The 20,316-nt window shown below is 38.4% G+C and overlaps 1 protein-coding gene, 1 long non-coding RNA gene and 2 pseudogenes across 2 annotated transcripts; 3 read left to right on the top strand and 1 right to left on the bottom strand.

Annotated features, from left to right (window-relative positions):
• Positions 1 to 20,316, top strand: part of LOC145219640 (uncharacterized) — a 225,974-nt pseudogene that overhangs the window by 134,440 nt on the left and 71,218 nt on the right.
• LOC145220378 (uncharacterized) lies at positions 7,006 to 7,742 on the top strand. Its single transcript, XM_080087614.1, has 2 exons — positions 7,006 to 7,055; positions 7,161 to 7,742. The coding sequence occupies exons 1-2, from the start codon at positions 7,020 to 7,022 to the stop codon at positions 7,740 to 7,742; spliced, it is 618 nt and encodes a 205-aa protein (XP_079943740.1). The 5' UTR covers positions 7,006 to 7,019.
• LOC145218047 (uncharacterized) lies at positions 11,715 to 13,881 on the bottom strand (annotated as a pseudogene).
• LOC145220441 (uncharacterized) lies at positions 14,944 to 16,977 on the top strand. The gene is made up of 2 exons (XR_013858182.1): positions 14,944 to 16,844; positions 16,911 to 16,977. It is a non-coding gene; the product is annotated as an uncharacterized LOC145220441 (long non-coding RNA).

Below are 20,316 nucleotides of genomic sequence, written 5' to 3'. Positions count from 1 at the left end.
ATTCTAGTCTCAGATATCATAACAATGTCAGGGGATCTGACCATATCAGACAGGAGTTGTTCTAAAGCAGGTTTGTTTTTTCTCAGACTTCGAATGTTTGTGTGCAATATATACATATCTTTGTTGCTAAGTTTCTTTAGGGCATGGTTAAAGGATGCACAATCATAGTAATCTGAATGGGTGTGATCAATGTTGGCTAGTAAACAGGGTGAATAAGGTGATTTTACTGGTGAAATAGCATTTACTAGCTCTGCGTTACTGACATTGTTGAATGGTAAATAGGAGTCCTATGGCGCCGAGTGGGCGGTGGCTGGGTGGCGCCGCTACCTTGGGTTTGTAAAGCACGGTGGCGGCCACTGTGGATATTTTGATTTGTTTGTACAATATCTTACTAAACATCGTAAAATCTGAAGAAATTTGGAAACCATTTTGCTTTTAAACAAACTTGCTGGCGAAAAAACAACAAAACGTGCCGAAACTGCAACCTATTTTAATTAGTGCTTTGTTTATGACGTAAAAACACACTATTGTTGGCAGTGAATGTATGGCCATTATTGTGCACAATGCGAGTGTACTGTAATAAATAAGTATTTTACGTGATACAAGAGCAACAACTTAACAAAACATTTTCTAAACGTTGCTAAACCAATAATAACGTTAAAGCAAAGTGTATCAAATGAATATTAATTCAAAAAATATTTTTTTTAAATAATTTGACGAACGTGTATTGCATTAAAAGTTTATTGGGCTTTGAGTTGGAGCTCGTGTGTTTACACGCATTAGTGACGTCATAATTTACGTCCGCCACCTTGCATTTTTGTAAAACTCGGCGCCTATGAATAGGACAATAGGCATCGGGTACAAAAGTATGGGGTGTTATGGTGAAGATTACTTGCACATTTGTTGCATTTCATGTGGAAGAGAAGTGGTACAGGTTTGTGGGTCTTTGTCGTACAGGTTTGTACAGGTTTGTGGGTCTACCAAGTCTTTGTCGCTGTGGATGGCAACGATGTTGCTGTTGTCATCCTTCTTTAGAAATGTCGCTCCATTCCTAGTCCAGATGTGATGGAATTGGTGCTGCCTCTTGAACCGGAGACAGTTGTTAAATCTCTCGCGGTTCTTCTTTGTCAGGCTCTCTTTGATGAAAATTTGGTTCCCAGGGGCTACGCCTTTGTTGGATTGTTTCAGCCTATACCGGTTGGAGTAAATGGAATCTCTCACTTTACGGCTCCTGAATTTGGCAATGAATGCCGGGCGGGGATGATCTTTAGAGACTCTCCTGAGTCGGTGAGAGATACTGATGTCAGGTTTGGTAATCCCTAACCTTTTAACAGCAGAGATGACTAAGTCATCTGTGCACTCCGTTTCCGAATAGGACAGGCCTTTGAACTCCAAGCATGGTCTTCGACCATATTGCTCGAGATCATTTGAGTTCTCGGCATTGAAGATGGTTTGTGCTTGGAGGTCTTTAACAGCCTTTTTGAGTTCCCTATTTTCAGTTTTTAAGATTTTCATTTCAGCCTCGTTGTTTACCAGCTGAGTCTGCACCTTATCATATTGTTCCTGCAAGAAAGTTTGGCTCTTGCGGATCTCCCTGAGCTCATTGACCAGTTCTTTTAGGGTTGAGTCAGTGGAGATTTTACTCTCCCGGACCTCATCCCTCAGGGATTCTATCCTATCAAGAACCACAATTGTTCGTCCTTTTTTCCTCAATTGAGACATCTTTCCAATATTCCTCAAGTTTTCACGCAATTTCTCAGCAAATCAGATTTTTTAAATATTTAAATAATGTTACCTAAGCAACCTTATTCAAATAGAATAGCCTGGTTCTGCACATGCAGAATTTACTCTACTAGCACAGTGGATGAAAGCGATAAATGCATATTTTGCCCATTTTAGAAAAAGTTGATCAGACTAGTCAACGTCGTTTTTGGATGAGAAACAGTTGTGGTAAAATGTCATTTAGGCTTGTTTACTGGAATATATTTGTAATGATTTAAAAACATCAGATCATCAGAATGGTGGCAACATTTTTTGACAAGTGTGTCAGATAATGAGTGGATTGAAAACTTCAGAATAAAAAAATCAACTTTTAACCCCTTAACGATATGATTCAGTTTGGGAAAAAATATTTTTTTCGCGTATTGTAAAGCATTTGGACGGAAGAAAAAATATTTGCTCCTCCCAATTTTTTTTAATGCATTTTGGGGGGTGCTAGCCCGCTGTGCCGAATTCGGCACATTCGTCCATTAAGACTAAAAAAGAAAACATTTCCGCATATGTGTCTAGTAGTTATTCGGACACTATTAGGTTTGAATAAAAAGTTTTGACAAGGACGAATCATATCGACAAGGACGATACCGAAACCGATTTATGACGTCATAAAAATTTTCAAAACCAGTTGTTTTTTGTCAATTTTGTTTCGTTTGAAACTACTTTGAGATAGCCTTTTCAATACTTGTAATACTTTTTGTGCGTTTAGATCAAAGCACGATAGTTATAACTTTAAAGAAGTGATTTCAGCAAATAAAATTAAAACCATTCAACGGCCAAATATTACGCAACCCGTTGATAAAATGTGCATGTAAACAACGTAAGTATGAAACCACATCAATCGCTTGTGTTTGCCTGAATTTCAACTATATTTGGCTTCCAATGATGTGTATCTTTACTCGGTAAACAACGTAAAACCTTGATTTTACGACGTTTTAGTGTTTTCATAGTATGACGTCATACAGGAGATTTTGCGTTATGACGTAATTGGTTGACGCGTAACCAGTTGTCATTACAATGCCACTATTTATTATGGTCCAAAATGACTAAATGTAGTTAATATATTAGACCAAGTATTGCTCATCCAGCAGTTTTTATTGTAAACAATCGACGTTTCGACGTCCTATACAAGACGCCTTCATCAGGATAATGACATAACTTGCAAGACGAATGTCTTTTAAAGCGACAAAATGCAAAACACACACATGTAAAACAGCGATAACAAGATCGCGCGCTGCAAACTCGCACCACCGTAGAGATAAAACAAGCTCAGTGGTGTAAAAGCGACCGATAATTTATCGGCATTAGAACATCTGTTTTAACGTTCATTGTGTTGGCGCGTGAATGGATGTTCCAAGACTCTAGGAAACTTCGCTTGTGGTAATCAGATTCCTTCACCAACACCTGAGCAGCGGAAAAATTAATGCTGTGGTGGTGAGTCGTTGCATGGTTTGCCAACGCTGATTTCTTCGCATCATTCTTGCACACATCCCTTTCGTGCTCCTTCCGGCGCGTATTTAGACTTCTACCAGTCTCACCGATGTATATTTCGTCACACTCCCCGCACGGTATAGCATACACCACACCCCTAGTTGCAGTAGCATCTAGAGGGTCTTTTGGGTGCGACAGCATCTGACGTAGGGTGTTTGCTGGTTTGACCCCAACCGATACTCCGAAATCGGTTAACATGCGACGGATTATATCTGTTAACCTTGGTATGTAAGGTAAGGTGACGAAGGCACGTTCTTTGTACTGGATTTCTTTCCGTGCAACCTTTTTGTGATCACGGAGAATCCAGTTCGGGTAGCCATTTAACCGCAGGGCCTCGTTTACCCTGTGCAACTCCGCCTGAAGCAATGCTGGGTCTGTCGTCAAGCGTCTGGCCTGGTCTTTGAGTGCTTTGACAACAGCCCTTTTCTGGTACAAAGGATGATGGGATGTGAAGTGTAAATAGCGCATGGTGCTGGTCGGCTTGTGGTACACCCGCGTGGAAAGCCTACCATCCGCCGCTTTTAAAATTTCCACATCTAGAAAAGGAAGCCGGTTCTTGCTTTCCAATTCCATAGTGAACGCAATTCCTCGTTGCACATTGTTTAAATGTTGCAGAAATTCTGTAACCTGGTGTTTCTGAATGACACAGAATGTATCATTTACATATCGTCGCCAAAATCGTGGTGGTTTGGCAAAAGTTTGCAAGGCGCGTTCCTCCACAGACTCCATGACCATGTTGGCAACGGCCGCTTTTACACCACTGAGCTTGTTTTATCTCTACGGTGGTGCGAGTTTGCAGCGCGCGATCTTGTTATCGCTGTTTTACATGTGTGTGTTTTGCATTTTGTCGCTTTAAAAGACATTCGTCTTGCAAGTTATGTCATTATCCTGATGAAGGCGTCTTGTATAGGACGTCGAAACGTCGATTGTTTACAATAAAAACTGCTGGATGAGCAATACTTGGTCTAACATTATGCCTGGCAGCAATAGCTTATTTCACGTAGTTGATATATGCTGATATAAGACCGGAATATTGTGTTTATGTTTTAGCGATCACGTGACCATTTACGTGTATTTCCGTGACGAATGGGACAAATTCGGTACACGACATTCACCCCCCATATTTTGTACACCTTTGGGATTTTTTTGATCATCTTTTACGTACACATGATTTTTCTTCTTCTAATATAACTGACAAAAATTAAAAAAGTTTGACAACGAGTTTCATGAAAAAAATGTTTTCTGCTAGTGTAGGAATAAAAAATCCGGAAATACATAAAATTTTAGTTTTTCTTACTAGGTGGTCAAATGTGATGTTTTATGAATTAGTTGGACGAGACGAATTTGAGACAACGTTTTCCACCCAAAAAACACCAAGGCACAGTAAAAATTGGTGTAAGGCACAGTGTGACGAATTCGTCCCATACGGCGTTAAGGGGTTAATAATATTGTGAACTTGGTAAAGGATGATTTGGAACCAGGTAAGTTTTAATCAAACTTGTGTTGTTTTCTTTTATATGATACCACTTAACATTGCAGATGAAAATTGGGCAAGAAAACCTATCCCTGTGGACATGAGAGTGGCAATTGCTATTTACAAATTGACATCTGTATGTGAATTTAGAGTTGTAAGATCTCTGTTTGGAGTGCATAAAACTTCTGTCCACAGATTTGTACACAGGTAAAGCAACAAATGTTAGAGAAAAATTAATGAAGCCTCCAGTAATGCTAAAAAACTACAGGTTCTGTCAAGCTCTGGCAAAGATAAAAGCTATGTACATACAAATGCCAAACAACGAAGAGGCCATAAACATTGCTGAAATCAATTTCCAAAAGACTGGATTTCCACAAGTGTATGGTGCCATTGATGGATGTCATATTGCAGTGAGAGCACCGAGTCACTGTTCAAGAGACTTCTTGAACAGAAAAAGATTTCATTCAATGGTTCTTCAAGCTGTGGCTGACAACCAATACCGGTAAGTACATACCCTTGACTGCATTTTTTGAAACAAATTTTATGAATTTATGCCACAACTTTTGTACTTCAGTTTTAGGGATGTTTCAATTCAATGTCCTGGAAGTGAGCATGATGCATCTGTTTTGAGAAAATCAAACTTAAACCATCATTCTGCTAGTTTGCCAATAGTAATGCATAAAACATGTACATTAAAAGCTTATGTGTGAACCAATTCAAATCAATACAACCATTATACAGTTATTGTAATTAGCAAATGTGAAAACTCATCGTGCCAGCAAAACCCAAGCAAACAGATTTACTTACTGACACAAACTCAACTAGGCTAACTATAACTACTAGTTGCGTGAAAACGAAGTAATTTAGATAATATTCAGTTGCGTAGCTGCGAAATCTTTTGTACGTTCCCATATCACAAGAAGCAATTGACTTCTTTAAAGTCAGATAATCCAGCAAGGGGCCAGTTAACATTACTGCATGGCGTTGCTGCATAAAACCAAAAAAACACTTAACAAGTCACACATAACTTTTAATTGCACCAAATATATCACACAATACCTACTGCACAGCTAAAACTTTATTTATCGCCTAAAGAAATCAAATAGTTTCACCTCAAAGCTGCTTCATCGGAGACTCGTTTTTTCCATTACATGCCTTAAGGACCACTGTGTGTAAAACTACAATGCATGGGGCTCTGACTGTGCGCACCACTGTGACTTGACCATTGGTGAAATGAGGACAATGCGTAGATGTCGTTACGTTTGAATAGAGGTATGTGAAAAACTTTCTTACATACTGCGCTGACTGGCGGTACGCATTCAAGAATTTGATTAAAATCGTTGGAATAGCGTCAGTTTTACATAAACTAAACACAAACAAATTTACTATTAGTCGCAGTATAGTATCTCCCCTGTCACAACGAATCAACTAATCAGTATAACTTGTAAACAATTACTCTGTTACGCACACAATATTTTGTTTGGTTTTACAGATGCCATAGAGTTGTAAGGACAAAAACCTTTCTATGTTCTTCTCGACATACAAAAATAGACACTACAGCAGTTGATGATGAAGACTTGCTTGTTAGCGCACCACTAAACATTCCAGTAATTTCAATCGCTTGCACTGAAATGCTATTGTCCCTGCGAAGGGTCACTGTCTGGACAGCCGTGCTTTGAGAAGCAATAGACACAAAGAATAGAAGTTTAACCCAGATACTTGAATGCAAAGTACCAAAGGGGTGTTTACGGGCGTTACTAGCAAACAAAAAGTTAATCGTACATGCTGTGTATATGCTCGACAGTGATAAATAACACACATAAATATTTAATTCAAATATAGACAGATTTACAGAGATAAACAGAGTTTTCTTTGCAAAGTATAATGGTTATTGAAACTTGCTCAGGATGCTGTAAGCATCGAAAATAATTATTTCATGCGTTTCATAATATCTGCAACGCCAAATTCTGACTAAAGTTATATAACCTAACTAGCGTCAACTGGCTTGGCAATGTGATAGTCTGCTGCACAACAATTTCCTTTTCAGGGGTGTCTGATTACAAGCGTCTTTTGACTTGGTTCAGTTGCGTTGCTCGCTCAAGTTTCTTGAAAACCAGTAACTCACCAACTTTATTCCGCCAAAGTTTTGCTTTAAATAATAACTCACCAACCTTACTGCGCCACGGAAAACCCCTCCACTATCCATCATGGACTAGAGATTTGTTTACAGCAGAGCTACTGTACATTTAGAGGCCCGTTTTACAAACAAGTGTATGGCACCATGGGCGTCCGCAGGTTTTCGGTTAGGGGGGTCAAGGTGGGTTCACTCTGCCCTTTCGGCCGGATGTAATTTTTTTTTTGAAAATTTGACCATTACACCATCCAGACAATTTATCATTTTTAATTTCACCGAAATTCACAGGCAGCTGGAGAATTTAGCGCAGCACGAATCGAATGCAAAGGAACGGCAGACCGCACACCAGCTGCGGACCGCTTCTGGAACCGCTATAATTTTGTAGTAACGCTATATATCCTCGCCAAGTATTCATCAATTTTGGAGCCTGTCGCCCAAGCCCTTCAGGCAGTCCAACTGAACATGTTAGGTGTCAAGAAGCACATTGACAAACTCGTATCAATGTTTTGTGATCATCGGCAAAATGCAGAAACACTTCTTGCAGAAAACATTTATACAACGGCATTGAAGTCAGCCGAAGAAATCGGTGTCACCATATCTGTCCCACGGCAATGTGTCCGTCGAGTATTCAGAGCAAATACTGGTGGCGCCAGTGAGGAATACTATCGCCGCTCCATTTACTTTCCTTACATGGACTCTTTAATCCAGTCTCTGACAAGCCGCTTCTCAGAGACGAACATGCCGGCATTCATGTTATACCGACTGCATCCAGCGCAGATGGAGAAAATTTACCGTTCAGACTACAAAGCCCTGGTCAAAATCATACACCAATTCTACAACTTTGACAATCCATGTCGTGGTATGACATAACCATAAAAGGAAAATTTCCTCAGTCCGAAGACCAGGAAGAATTGGAATTTAATAACATTACTGACCCTCCCCGCCACTACTTGTACGGTAGAAACATCATTCAGCACAATGAGGCGGGTCAAAACATGGCTCAGATCAACCATGTCTGACGACAGGCTATCCGGGCTGTGTATGATGAGTGTCCACAGAAGCCGAATAAACTCGGACAAAAATTCGTTTATTCAAAAAGTCATCGAAAAATTCGGCAAAGACCAACGTCGACTTAACTTTTTATTCAAGAACTGATTAACTAAACTGGTGGCTGATTGTTCTTTTCTGTATGATTCAATGTTACGAACAGCTTCATTGAAAACACGAGATGATTTTAACTGAAACTGTGAATTAGCCTATCCTTCTTCAGATTTATGTGAGATAAAGCCAGTGGCCGCACTAGTAATGTGGTTCTGAGAGTACAGGAGCTCAAGTTGTCGAATTTTGCGATTACGGGTAGGCCTAGCTCGTAGGTATCTTCGTAAATTAATAGAGGAAGTGGGATACTCCCGAAGAAGGGTGATGATCACAATCGGAGAGCTTGACCAGCCAGTCATCACTCGGATCACCTTCACCCCTCTCCCCCCTATCAGAAAATTGCCTAATTTTGCATGTTCTCGCTTTTTTTTTATCCAACAATTTTCCAGGGGGGGTCAGCTGACCCCATTTGCCCCTATGTGCGGACGCCCTTGTATGGCACGGCCATGGGCTCTCCAGTTTCGGTGATAGTTGCCAATACTGTCATGGAGTCGGTGGAAGAACCCGCTATCCAAACCTTTGCCACACCACCACGATTCTGGCAAAGATATGCGAATGACACATTCTGCATCATTAATAATAGCCAGGTTACAGCGTTTCTGGATCACTTAAACAACGTGCAACAAGGAATCGCATTCATCATGGAATTGCAAACTAAAAACGTCTTCCCTTTCTGGATGTGGAGGTTTTGGTGGCGACAGACGAAAAACTTTCCACGCGAGTGTACCACAAACCAACGAGCACCGGGCGCTACTTGCATTTTACGTCTCACCATCCTCTACACCAGGGGTGCCCAACGTTTTTTTGACTCGAGATCGACTTTTGAGGTAGTTCAATTCTCGAGATCTACCACTCCAATACAAATTAGCAAAGACATAGCGAGCACCAGAACAAAGTAACAATTACTACTGCAACTATTACTTTTGTAACGCCTACTTATGAACTGATTAACATATCCTTATGATTAATTCACCCAACAAAGTCATCTATGTACAGCAACGCGTTACAAAGCAACTATTTTAAATACTTTTCTGCAACCCTCGCGATCGACTTGAGATCAGTCCGAGATCGACGGGTTGGGCACCCCTGCTCTACACCAAAAGAGAGCTGTGGTAAAAGCGCTAACAGATCAGGCCCGACGTTTGACCACAGAACCCGGAATGCTCGAAACGGAATTACGAAGGGTGCATCAGGCCCTGCTGTTAAATGGCTACCCGAACTGTATATCCTCCCTAACCGAAAAACCACGGGTGCACGGAAAGAAATTCAGTCCAAAGAGCGTGCTGCTTTGCCATACATTCCCAAGTTAACAGACATAATCCGTCGCATGTCAACCGATTTTGGGGTCTCGGTGGGGCTTAAATCAGCCAGAACCTAACGTCAGATGCTGTCCCAAAGACCCCATAGAAACAAACACGGCAAGGGGTGTGGTGTACGCAATCCCACGTGAACAGTGCAATGAGATTTACATCGGCGAAACGGGGAGTCTTTGAATCAAGAACGATGCCAAAACATCTCGTGAGTCTCGCACCAACATAAAACGGACGTCCTAATGCCGATTACTTATTGGTTGCTTTTTCACCATTGAGCAAGGTGTTATCACCCGACCATTGGTGCGCACTGCGTTTTTTACCACCGCCCCTTTGCGTGCGTTTCGCCGCCCTTTTCGCTTTATAATAACTTGTGTTTGCAATTTATGTCATTACCCTGATGAAGGTGTCTCGTATGGGACATCGAAACGTTGGCATACTTTAATAAAGACTGCTGGAAGAGTTAAAATTTTGTTGATACAATATGCCTGGCAGCAACAGTTTATTTAGGATAGTTTGACAATCTGTTGCTTAAAAACTGAACAGTTAGTAAACAGTATGTGTAATGAAACTAGATTCTTAGTTACATATCATCGTCTTGTGCAGATTTTAGCTGTAGCCTAAGTTTTAGTCAACGAGCAGTATCTAAGAGACATGAGTAGTAAAAAAACAAAATATAATGAGATATATATGCAGTATGGGTTTACAGTGATCACTGAAAGCGGTGAGGAAAAGCCACAGTGCGTACTTTGTAACAAAGTACTCTCCAACGACTCGATGAGACGAACGAAACTTAAGCAACACCTACAAAATGTACATCCGCAAAACAAAGATAAGTACAAAAGCTTTTTCGAACGTCGGAATAAAGCTTTGACAATGATGAGACTGGATGTTTCTGGTGAGTCTTTCAAAAGAAATAGCAAACTTGTAGAAGCGTCGTTTTTAGTGGCACTGGAAATAGCAAAGCAGAAAAAGCCACACACTATTGGGGAAACATTGATCAAGCCTTGTGTTCTGGAAATGGCAGATGTAGTGCTTGGAAAGCTAGGAGCAGTTTCGCTATCCAATAACACGATTCAAAGACGAATCACAGATTTATCTGATGATATAAAAAGTCAAGTAGTGCAGCAAATTAAAACTGCTCCGTTTGGTCTTTTTGCAATCCAACTGGATGAATCGACAGACATATCTTCATGTGCACAGTTGATGGTGTTTGCAAAATATGTTTGCAATGATGCATTTAAGAAAGAATTTCTTTTTTGTTTCCCTCTTGAAACCACTACAAAAGCAGTAGATGTTCTGAAGGAAGTTTCAACCTTTTTTGCGTCTGAGAATTTGGAATTGAAAAATCTTGCTGGCTGCTGTACTGATGGTGCGCCAGCAATGTTGGGGTGCTATTCGGGCTTTCAAGCTTCTGTAAAGAACCAAGCTCCCAGAAGCAAAGGTGTTCACTGCATGTTGCATAGGCAAGCCCTAGCTTCCAAAACATTACCCGAATCACTTGGAAAGGTTCTGCATCAGATGATTCAAATCGTTTATTTCATCAAAGCAAGAGCTTTAACTTCCCGCCTCTTTAGGACATTCTGTGAATACATGGATTCAGACCACCAGGTGCTTCTCTATCACACTCAAACTCGATGGCTATCCAAACGAAACGTTACGCGCAGAGTCTTTGAACTTAGAAGGGTATTAAAGGAATTTTGTAAACTTAAAAACAAGATGGAGTATTACTCTTGGCTAGATGATGAACAATCATAGCGCCCTTTATTACAGGCCTGGACATCGGTCACGCTTGACTCGAAACTGGAGGCGGATGGTTTTGAATCAGTTTTTAGCTATAGTCTCTGTAGTCTGAACTCTGTAGTTTTTAAAAGCTCTTTTTAGGAAAGAAACTATTGGATTGCGTTTAAATTTTGCTTGTTAGGACGCAATAAATAATATTTAACACACCGTAGGTCTTTTTATGCAATGTTTAGTTAATTAAACTGACGTTTGTTTCCACCGCGATAATATTTGTATGTTTTCATGGACATTAATGTAAGACACTAAGGATTAGTATTGACTGATCGTAGACATTCAAGAAACAGTAAGCAAACATTTATGGCAGTATTTTGTTACGCTATAATGTATGAAAGTGATGTGCAGTATGGAAAAAATTTAAGGACCAAAGGGATAACAACAAAGACAAAAAGAACAACAATGCAATCCAACATGTCAGGAAGCGATAAACAGACAATACCAATTTTAAGTTGAAAGCTATTTCTTCATACTTTGTGACAACTTCAATATTTTTTGTGCAGGCTCTTGTCCCAAATGAGGTGTAACTGTTTTACACCAGTTGTTTAAAAGTGTGTTGCTGAGAATGTCACTGTGTTCATCCCGAAATCATAATATTCATTGACAATTTTAAAGATCCTGCTAAGTGATTATCAAAAGTTATGCTGGGCTCTTTTGCTGGCAGAGTATCTAAAAGTTCCAGGTCGGATTCAGAAATTTGATATGTACACATTGAGCAATTATGATCACTCATTTCAAAAGTTCCCATGTCAATATTACGTTGCAGTGTAAGTTTGGCTTTCATGATTACATGCTTTTCAAAAATTGGGTATTAATAAAATATGTTCCACCACATCCTTGTCTGAGTTTACCAAAAGCTTTTTCCAATGGGTCTGTTAAGAAAATTCCTAGCATAACAAATTCATGAGTAGTCTGAAGAAGTTTAGTAAGAGATATTAGTCCGTGGCATGTTTGGTAAAAAGCACTCCCTGTGTCTATTGATAACTGCTTCTCCCGGAGTTTGGTAAGACTTGTCATGCCTTTTACATCTTCGGCCAGCTTTTCTAAATTAGTTAATCGACTGTCATCACATGAGCTGATAATAGCTCTCAACGGATCCCTAAATCTGATGTCTGTACCTGGTCGTCTTACATTAACAGTTTTCCAAAACTTGACAAACATTTTTAAAAACTTTAAGGTGCCGTGGTCTGCAACTGCTGTGTGTGTTTTTAAAGCAACTATGGTTTCCTCTGAAAACACTCTCAAGCATGTAAGTACATTTTGGCGCTCAATGGGTCTTGGATAGACTGCCATATAATTAAGCCTGGATAGTTTAAGTAATGAATCTTCTTCTGCCTTGAATAAATCCCTCAAATCAGACCACCTTGCAACACAATCATCCCCTGAATCATCTTTAAACTTAATTTCTCCACACTTTTAAGACAGCCACTTATTTCGAATGACTTCAATAAATGGACATAGTCAAATAAAAGTTGCATTTGGTCATTTATTGTGACCCATGGTTTATCTGGAACTGTGTCAAACTTTTTGAAGAAAGCTTGGTTGACTCTGCTGCCATCACATACTATGGCAATGACATTCATTGTGCACTTCTTCAACTGATCAATCAACAATGTTATTTGTTCATACTGAAATTCTGCCGTTAGCCGGTAAACAGGAATCATTTTAATTAAAAATTGCGGCCCTCCAAACATACATTTAACCATTACTGCAAGTATTGTCCGTGCTAGGTGATCTGTATTATTTTTTGCCTTCCCAAAAACTGTGCCACCATGATAAGACAGAGATGCTATAACATAAATTTCATCAATCATAATTACACAATTTCTCTGTTTGGTTTCTAAACTTTTGCTTACTTCATTTAAGAACACTAAGTCATCAGTATTGCCAATTCGGGAGGTAATTCTTGTTAATGTTTTGGTACTGGGAAGCTTATGATCCTGTCTAATCCTTTCATAAGTTGATCTGGATCAGGCAAAATAATCAAAGGCCCTTGCAAATGCCTCAGCCGAATATACAGGCTTGCCAACCATCTGTGCAGCTGCAATTGAGTTTCTGTAATCTGATATTACTTTGCTATGATGGCTTTTTTCTGCATGACAAAGAAAATTAACTGCCTCTTCTATGCGAGACCATCTGTCTAATGTGAAAACCTTGTTAGAACGCAATGAAGGAATGGTGCATTTTACACCCACATGAAAACATTCATGAGTGAAAGTATTTGAAATTTTAATATAAAGTGAAGGTACTCCAGATATACAGTGTTTAGACTGGATTATCACATTATCATCACTTTTATAAGAAATTACAGGGACAGGAAAAGAACGTTGGTTCAAGGACTCAATTAATTCATTTAAATCTGTAGGTAACTTATCTTTTATTTCAAATTCATTGATCTCATCCTTAAAAATGCTTCTTTGGTTTGACAAAGCCTTTTTCGTAGATCTTGGTTTGCTGCTGGCAGTGGGAATTAAACTTTGTGGTACACAAGTCAAGACTGAAGGAGGATTTGCTGGTCGATATCTGCCATATGTTAACAGCTTCTCATACCCTGCTGGCCAATGCTTCTCACACACAACTGTATCTGCTTTGTCTGGAATATTATCATGAGGTATTGCACTAAGCCATCTCAAACGTTGACATTTATCATGGGGCAACCGAAAAACTGAGGTTTTGTCTTGTGAATCATAGCCACTTCTGCAACCTGTCACACAACACTTTCTACCCATAATGGTAATTTTATAATCTGCTCTTATTGAGGATCAGTACATATACTCTACATAAGATAAACGAAGGTTAAAAAAGATAATCAAAGTCATCCTGTTGTTTGTTTCTGAGAAAATAATAATTCAATGTGACATTCTGACCAAAAACAAAATGTCGTAAAAGAATCATCTATCCACTCAGCTATAAGGATGTGATATGAATATCAGATGTGAAACATTAAAACTGCGTTTATTGCTAGCAACTTTCATTCCCCAGTCATGAAGATTTAGAGTAAACAAACAATAACTTAACCTTCATTTATACTAGGCAAAAATGCGCTACAAACAACAGTTCAATTAACTAAACATTGCATAAAAAGACCTACCGTGCGTTATATATTATTTATTGCGTCCTAACAAGCAAAATTTAAACGCAATCCAATAGTTTCTTTCCTAAAAAAAGCTTTTAAAAACTTCAGAGTTCAGACTACAGAGACTATAGCTAAAAACTGATTCAAAACCATCCGCCTCCAGTTTCGAGTCAAGCGTGACCGATGTCCAGGCCTGTAATAGAGGGCGCCATGTGAACAATGGATACCCTCTCTTGCTTATTTGTGTGATATATTTGAACAACTCAACAAACTCAACCTACAGATGCAAGGTAGAAATACCAATATCATTAAGTTTGTTGATGCACTGAAGGCTTTCTAAAAATTTTTTTAAATTCAAAATTATGCAATGTTTGAGAAACTGGATATGCTTCTGGATAGCACAGAGGAAAAAATGCCAGAGCTAATTGAAAAAGGAATTTTAAAGCATTTGTCAACACTTGAGAAGGAATTCGAAAGATACTTTCCAGAGACATCTGACGAAGACGATTTTGTGAGAAATCCGTTTACATTTCCAGTCGAAAAGCTTTCAGATGAATGCCAGGACGAATTTTTGGAGCTGGTGAATGACTCTTCAGCAAAGCAAGTGTATCAAGATAAACTTCTTCAACAGTTCTGGATCGGAATGAAAGATTCTTACCCCAAAACAACAGAAACAGCTTTTCGCATTTTAATTCCTTTTGTGTCGACTTACCTATGCGAGTCGGGATTTTCTACTTTGTTGCAGATTAAGAGCAAAACAAGAAATAAACTTGATGTTGAGGATGACATGCGTTGTGCAATGTCACGAACTGCCCCGCGAATACAACTACTCTCAGAGCGTAAGCAAGAACAAATTTCGCATGAGTTGTATTGTGAAATAAATTGATCTTTCAAATTGCTGTAATTTTTTGTGTTATATTTGTTTTTCGTCTTATGGGGAGGAATGAATAGTTCGAAAAATGGCAAAGGGAGGGATGTAACAAAAAAGGTTGGGAACCACTGATTTAACTGGTTTTCTGATTTTGAAAGAGTCATATCAAAACACACAAAATTTGGAGGGCGCAGCTGTACAACTAATTATTTCCTAAAATATTTCGTGTATGTGCAACAACTGGTCATGGTAACTTAGTTTTTCGTAGCGCAGTAAGGTTGGTGAGTTATTATTTAAAACAATAAAACCTTGGCGGAATAAAGTTGGTGAGTTATTCGTTTTGTTTGTTCAAGAAACTGAGCGGGCAACTTAACTGCAACAAGATAAATGAAGCTTGTAATCAGACACATCTGAAAAGGAAATTGTTGTGCAGCAAACTGCCACATTACGAAGCCAGTTGACTCTAGTTAGGTTATAACTTTAGTCAGAATTTGGCTTTGCAGATATTATGAAACGCATGAAATAATTCTTTTCGCTGCTTTACAGTATTTTGTGCAAGTTTCAATAACCGTTATACTTTGCCAAGAAATCTAGTTATCTCTGTAAATCTGTCTGTCAACTGCTGCAGCTTCTATTTTTGTATATCGAGAAAACTACAACGCTGTATGTAAAAAGTTTTTTTCACATTTCTCAGGTCTACTTAACCGTGTCCGTATCCACCACTATTCTCACTTAATGGTCAAGTTATACGCATCACCAGTGCGTACAATCAGAGCCTCAGACATCACAATTATGTGTGGCGTGTTACGTAACTTTTTTTAGTTTTATTCAGCAATATTAACACGCCCCTTGCTGGGTTATCTAAAGAACTTAATTGCGTTTTGTACTTTGTGTTCACGCAACTATGAGTTACTGTAGCCTGGGTAGGGTTTGTGTCAGCAAGTGAATCTGATATGTGGGTTTTGCTGGGACGACATATATATTACATAAGTCAGATAGTACGTAAGTTTTACTTCAAATGTACAACAATAATGCAATTACTTGTATAATAAATACATAGGTTGCTTTACCGTTAATTTTTTGAACATTGTTCATCTCATTCCTTTTTAAGCTTCAGTTTCGAAAAGTCCTTAGAAATAAGGTAATGTGTAAACAAGTACGAACCTGGTACTGCCGGATTTGGACATTACAACATACTTTCGTCTCTTGCGGATAGGTCAGTTGTACGAGTGGTCGCATGCCTGCCGTGTCGTCCAGCTTGCTATTAACACAACAATAATTTTCTGACGTCCAATTAATGACCAGGTGACAAAAGGTTCTGGAAGTTTTTTTTTTGTTTGTTTGTAGTTATGCTTTTTTAGCGAGGTGAAAGCAGGGTCGCAATTGCAAATGTTGGACATGTGGAGATTTTTTTTGCAATTTGATGTCGTCATAGCAAATGTTAAAAGCGTAATGACGTCACACTACACGTTAAAAAGCGAATGCCCTTCTAAAAACAAAAGCCAATAAAATCTGTTTAGAAATACGCATAAAACGTTTTACAAGTATCCACAGCACGCACTTCCAGAACCTTTGTTTACCCACAGCACGCACTTCGTATTTGGAGAAGTGGGCTTGTCTGTGGATGTTGGCTAAATCATTCTCCATTTTTTTTCGTTTTGCGCCCTTATCTTTTCCTCGCTTTTTTCGTGGTTTTAATCAGCGCCATACCTGCCGGTCTGCATTTACAGTCCTGTTGGACAGAGGAAAGACTTTTTGCGGTTGGTCTGGGTGTGTGTGTTTTTTTGTATTTTTTGCTTTTATCCCGCTTTTCATTTTGTTTTTAGACACTGATGATGCTTTTTATAGCGAAATGCATTTGTTTTGATAAAACAAATAAAACATAGCGACAGATTTAGTGGTTTTTCACACTGAATTTTCTTCATCTGATTTTAATGACCCTGAATCGTCGCGGTCGTTTTACTTGAAAGGAGATTTCAATAATAAGAAAAGAATTACTAAAGTTTTGGGTAGTGTGTTTGTTCACCCAAAAAAGTGCGGGAATATTTTGGGTATCGCTAAAATTCACCCAAGTATAGTTGGGTAGTATGATTACCCAAAATAACTTCAATCAAACATTGGGTAGAAAATTGTACCACCCAATTGTGTGAGAATTTTTTTTTTGGGTCGTCGGCTTTTGTACCCAAATATTCAGCTCAGGTTTTGTACCCCAAAAAATAGTTTGGGTATGGTCAACAGGTACCCAAAAAAAATCGTTAGTATTTTCAGACACTTGGGTATTGCTACCCAAAAAATGTCTGTTATTGCAGCTGCAGCAAACTAATGCAAAATCACAACCATTGTGTTTCTCCCACATGGCAACCATGATCCTTAAATATTTTTTTTATTTCCACACAATTCAGTTAACTCAAATACACACAGGCAGAACATTTCAATGGCTCTAATCTAAATTTTGGACACACAAATTTCTCAAATACACCGAATGGGGAAACTATGCACAAAGGGTGAGGATAAAATAATTTTTTTTGAAGAAACAGAAATTTTTGAAGAACATACGCTTTCACTGATGTGGGTTCTATGGACCATGCATGATAATGTTTATTGTAATAATTAACACAAAGCAACTGCCCTACAAGTATTGGACCACATGATGAACTCAAATATACAGCATCTACTGACAGGAAATCTGTCACCCCATCAGAACAAACATGTACATATACAACACAAGGTACAGAGTATGTTAACCCATCAAATATGAGGTTGTCAGTTTTTTTCACATAAGTTTCATCAGTGGGGCTACTACTTGATCCAAACACATCACGTGAATTTACAGTTGTAAACTTTTTAATTTCGAAAGAGCATGAAAATATGTCATTTTCAATAATATTTGATGCTAATTTCACTTGGTGCTGGACAGCAATGGTGTGTGGAACATTAATGTAATTGTTACTCCTGGTGACAATTTGCTTCAAACTTTTATGCTTGGCCTCAAATCTCATGCATGAAAAATGTATTAGAGGACAAATTTTTTTAATCAATCTTGGATAGTGTAGTAAAAATGCAATTTTGGCGTAATTGTTGCATCAGGATACCTGGCATGAAACATTTTAAAAAAACTTTGCAATTCTAACTCCAGTTCAGTTACTGTGGTCCCAGAAACAAATGGTGCGCAACATATGTCAACAATTCCACAAAACATTGTATATAACTCCCAAACTTCATCTTCATCAGGAATGTAGCTTCCAATCAACATTGGCAAACATCGGAATATACACCAATATTGTGCTGCTGAGAAAACAACAAATACAGCAAAAATAAACTAGGTTGAACAAACATACACACATGTCGTACCGATTTGGCGCAAATTTTTGTTTGAATCATCAATCAACTTGCCATCAGAAATATGAGATGGTTTGTTTTTTAGGTCAATACCATACTTGAAGCAATCAATTTTGTTATTCAGACAATCAAGACTAAACAGTCTTTTTTTAATTACCAGATTCTGTTTAAAAAAAAAAAAGTTTAGGACAAGATGTATACTCATGATTATATGCTAACAATCGAACTACCTGTAAAGTTAGTTTAAGAATGTATGGAATTGCACCCTCAAATAAATCATGATGGACATCAGCAGCATAATTTTCTGCTGGGTGAAAATACTGAGATAACAATGGACATCGAAATTTTATACCGTGATGAGGTTTCCCTGTTGCCTGTGCTACTGCTACTGACTTGTTGTACATTTCTGGGGTTCGTAGGAATTCTGTTTAAAACAATTGGAGAACACTTTATGCTAACAAATTTAAACACTTGGCAAACGAAAAGTTTTTATAATAGTTTACTTAATAAGCAACACATAAAAAGCCTTTTACCTTTGTCTGAATGTCATTTCCAGTGCACGTACAGTATCTTGATACGAATGTATTTAACCCTTAAAATCGCTCGGTAAAGCCTAGAAAGGAGTGTGCAGCTAAATTATCCAATGATATCTGTGCAACTGTCCCTCGAACAGTCACTTCTGAACCCTTATAACTGAACTGAACACCCATCTGCAAAACACACACACAGAAATATATATACATTGAGTTACAGTTGTCACTACGTTTTACTAACTGTTTCAAGTTGCTTAATGTCCTGATTAAGTGGCTGCAAAATTTTGTCCCAACCAATCTGAGGGTGTTTTAAATCTTTAGTATAAAATAGGGTACTGAGAAAAATTCTAGTTAAGGCTGATGTAAGTTTGGGGTGAGTGTTGAGTATCACAAAATATATTGCACCTTGAAAGAGAAACAAAAAATACTTGAATGCGAAATACAACAAACAAAACTGCTTATTGTACCCATATTGTGTGTGCCTGTTTTGGATCCAAGCGGGTTAACAACCTCAAATCCATCATAGTAAAATAAAAGTGATAAGTTTGGTCTTGCTTCAGAAAAAAGAGGATGAATTTTTGCATACTCTCCATGTGAAAAACTTTGGTATGCATCCACATCATCCAAATCCTCTTCTGATTCGATGATTTTAGTTAAATTTAGAGATGAATATTTGCCACGCTTTGTATAATCTAATGCTGCAAATATACTTTGTATAATATAATGCTGCAAATATACTTACCCAGTCATAGAGACTGGAATTTTCCAGCAATGTTTTTAAAAGTGCAATAAGTGAAATATACTCAAGTGAATGGTACTCCACTGCTTCCTTTTGTGCAAGTTTTTTATTGTGTTTCTGTAAGTATTAATGTCCCGATGAATACAATAATCTTCACAAGCTGCATCACTACAAGTAGTAGTGTCACAATCACTACCACATGAACCAGTTTCTTCTTCCATTGGTGTGTACCAACAAGTCGGCATATGCCAGGACTTCCCGCAGTGCCATCTTTTAATGTGTTGTCGCAATGAAACTTTGTTATTTAGCTGCATCGAGAAACCATCTATGTTGCAAATTAGCTTGAAAGTCTTGTCATAGCAATGGGAAGAAAAAACATGCCTTTTTAAAGCCATTCTACTTTTAAAACAGTTTGCATAAAACGTGCACTTGAACAAAATTCTTTCCACACTAGTACTAAACATGTCAACAGATCATGATTTATGAATATGAACCATATGAAGTGAACCAGAAACCTGTTCAGTTAAATTCGGATGAGCGTAACGTCCTTACATTTCGCTACTTTTTGATCTTCACTTAAAAAGATTTTCAACTTCATCCTTCTGGTCCGTTGAACCATTG

This window comes from Phallusia mammillata, chromosome 3, assembly GCF_965637545.1.
Source record: "Phallusia mammillata chromosome 3, kaPhaMamm4.hap1.1, whole genome shotgun sequence".
Lineage (NCBI taxonomy): Eukaryota > Metazoa > Chordata > Ascidiacea > Phlebobranchia > Ascidiidae > Phallusia > Phallusia mammillata.
This window is presented reverse-complemented; position numbering and strand designations above follow the sequence as displayed.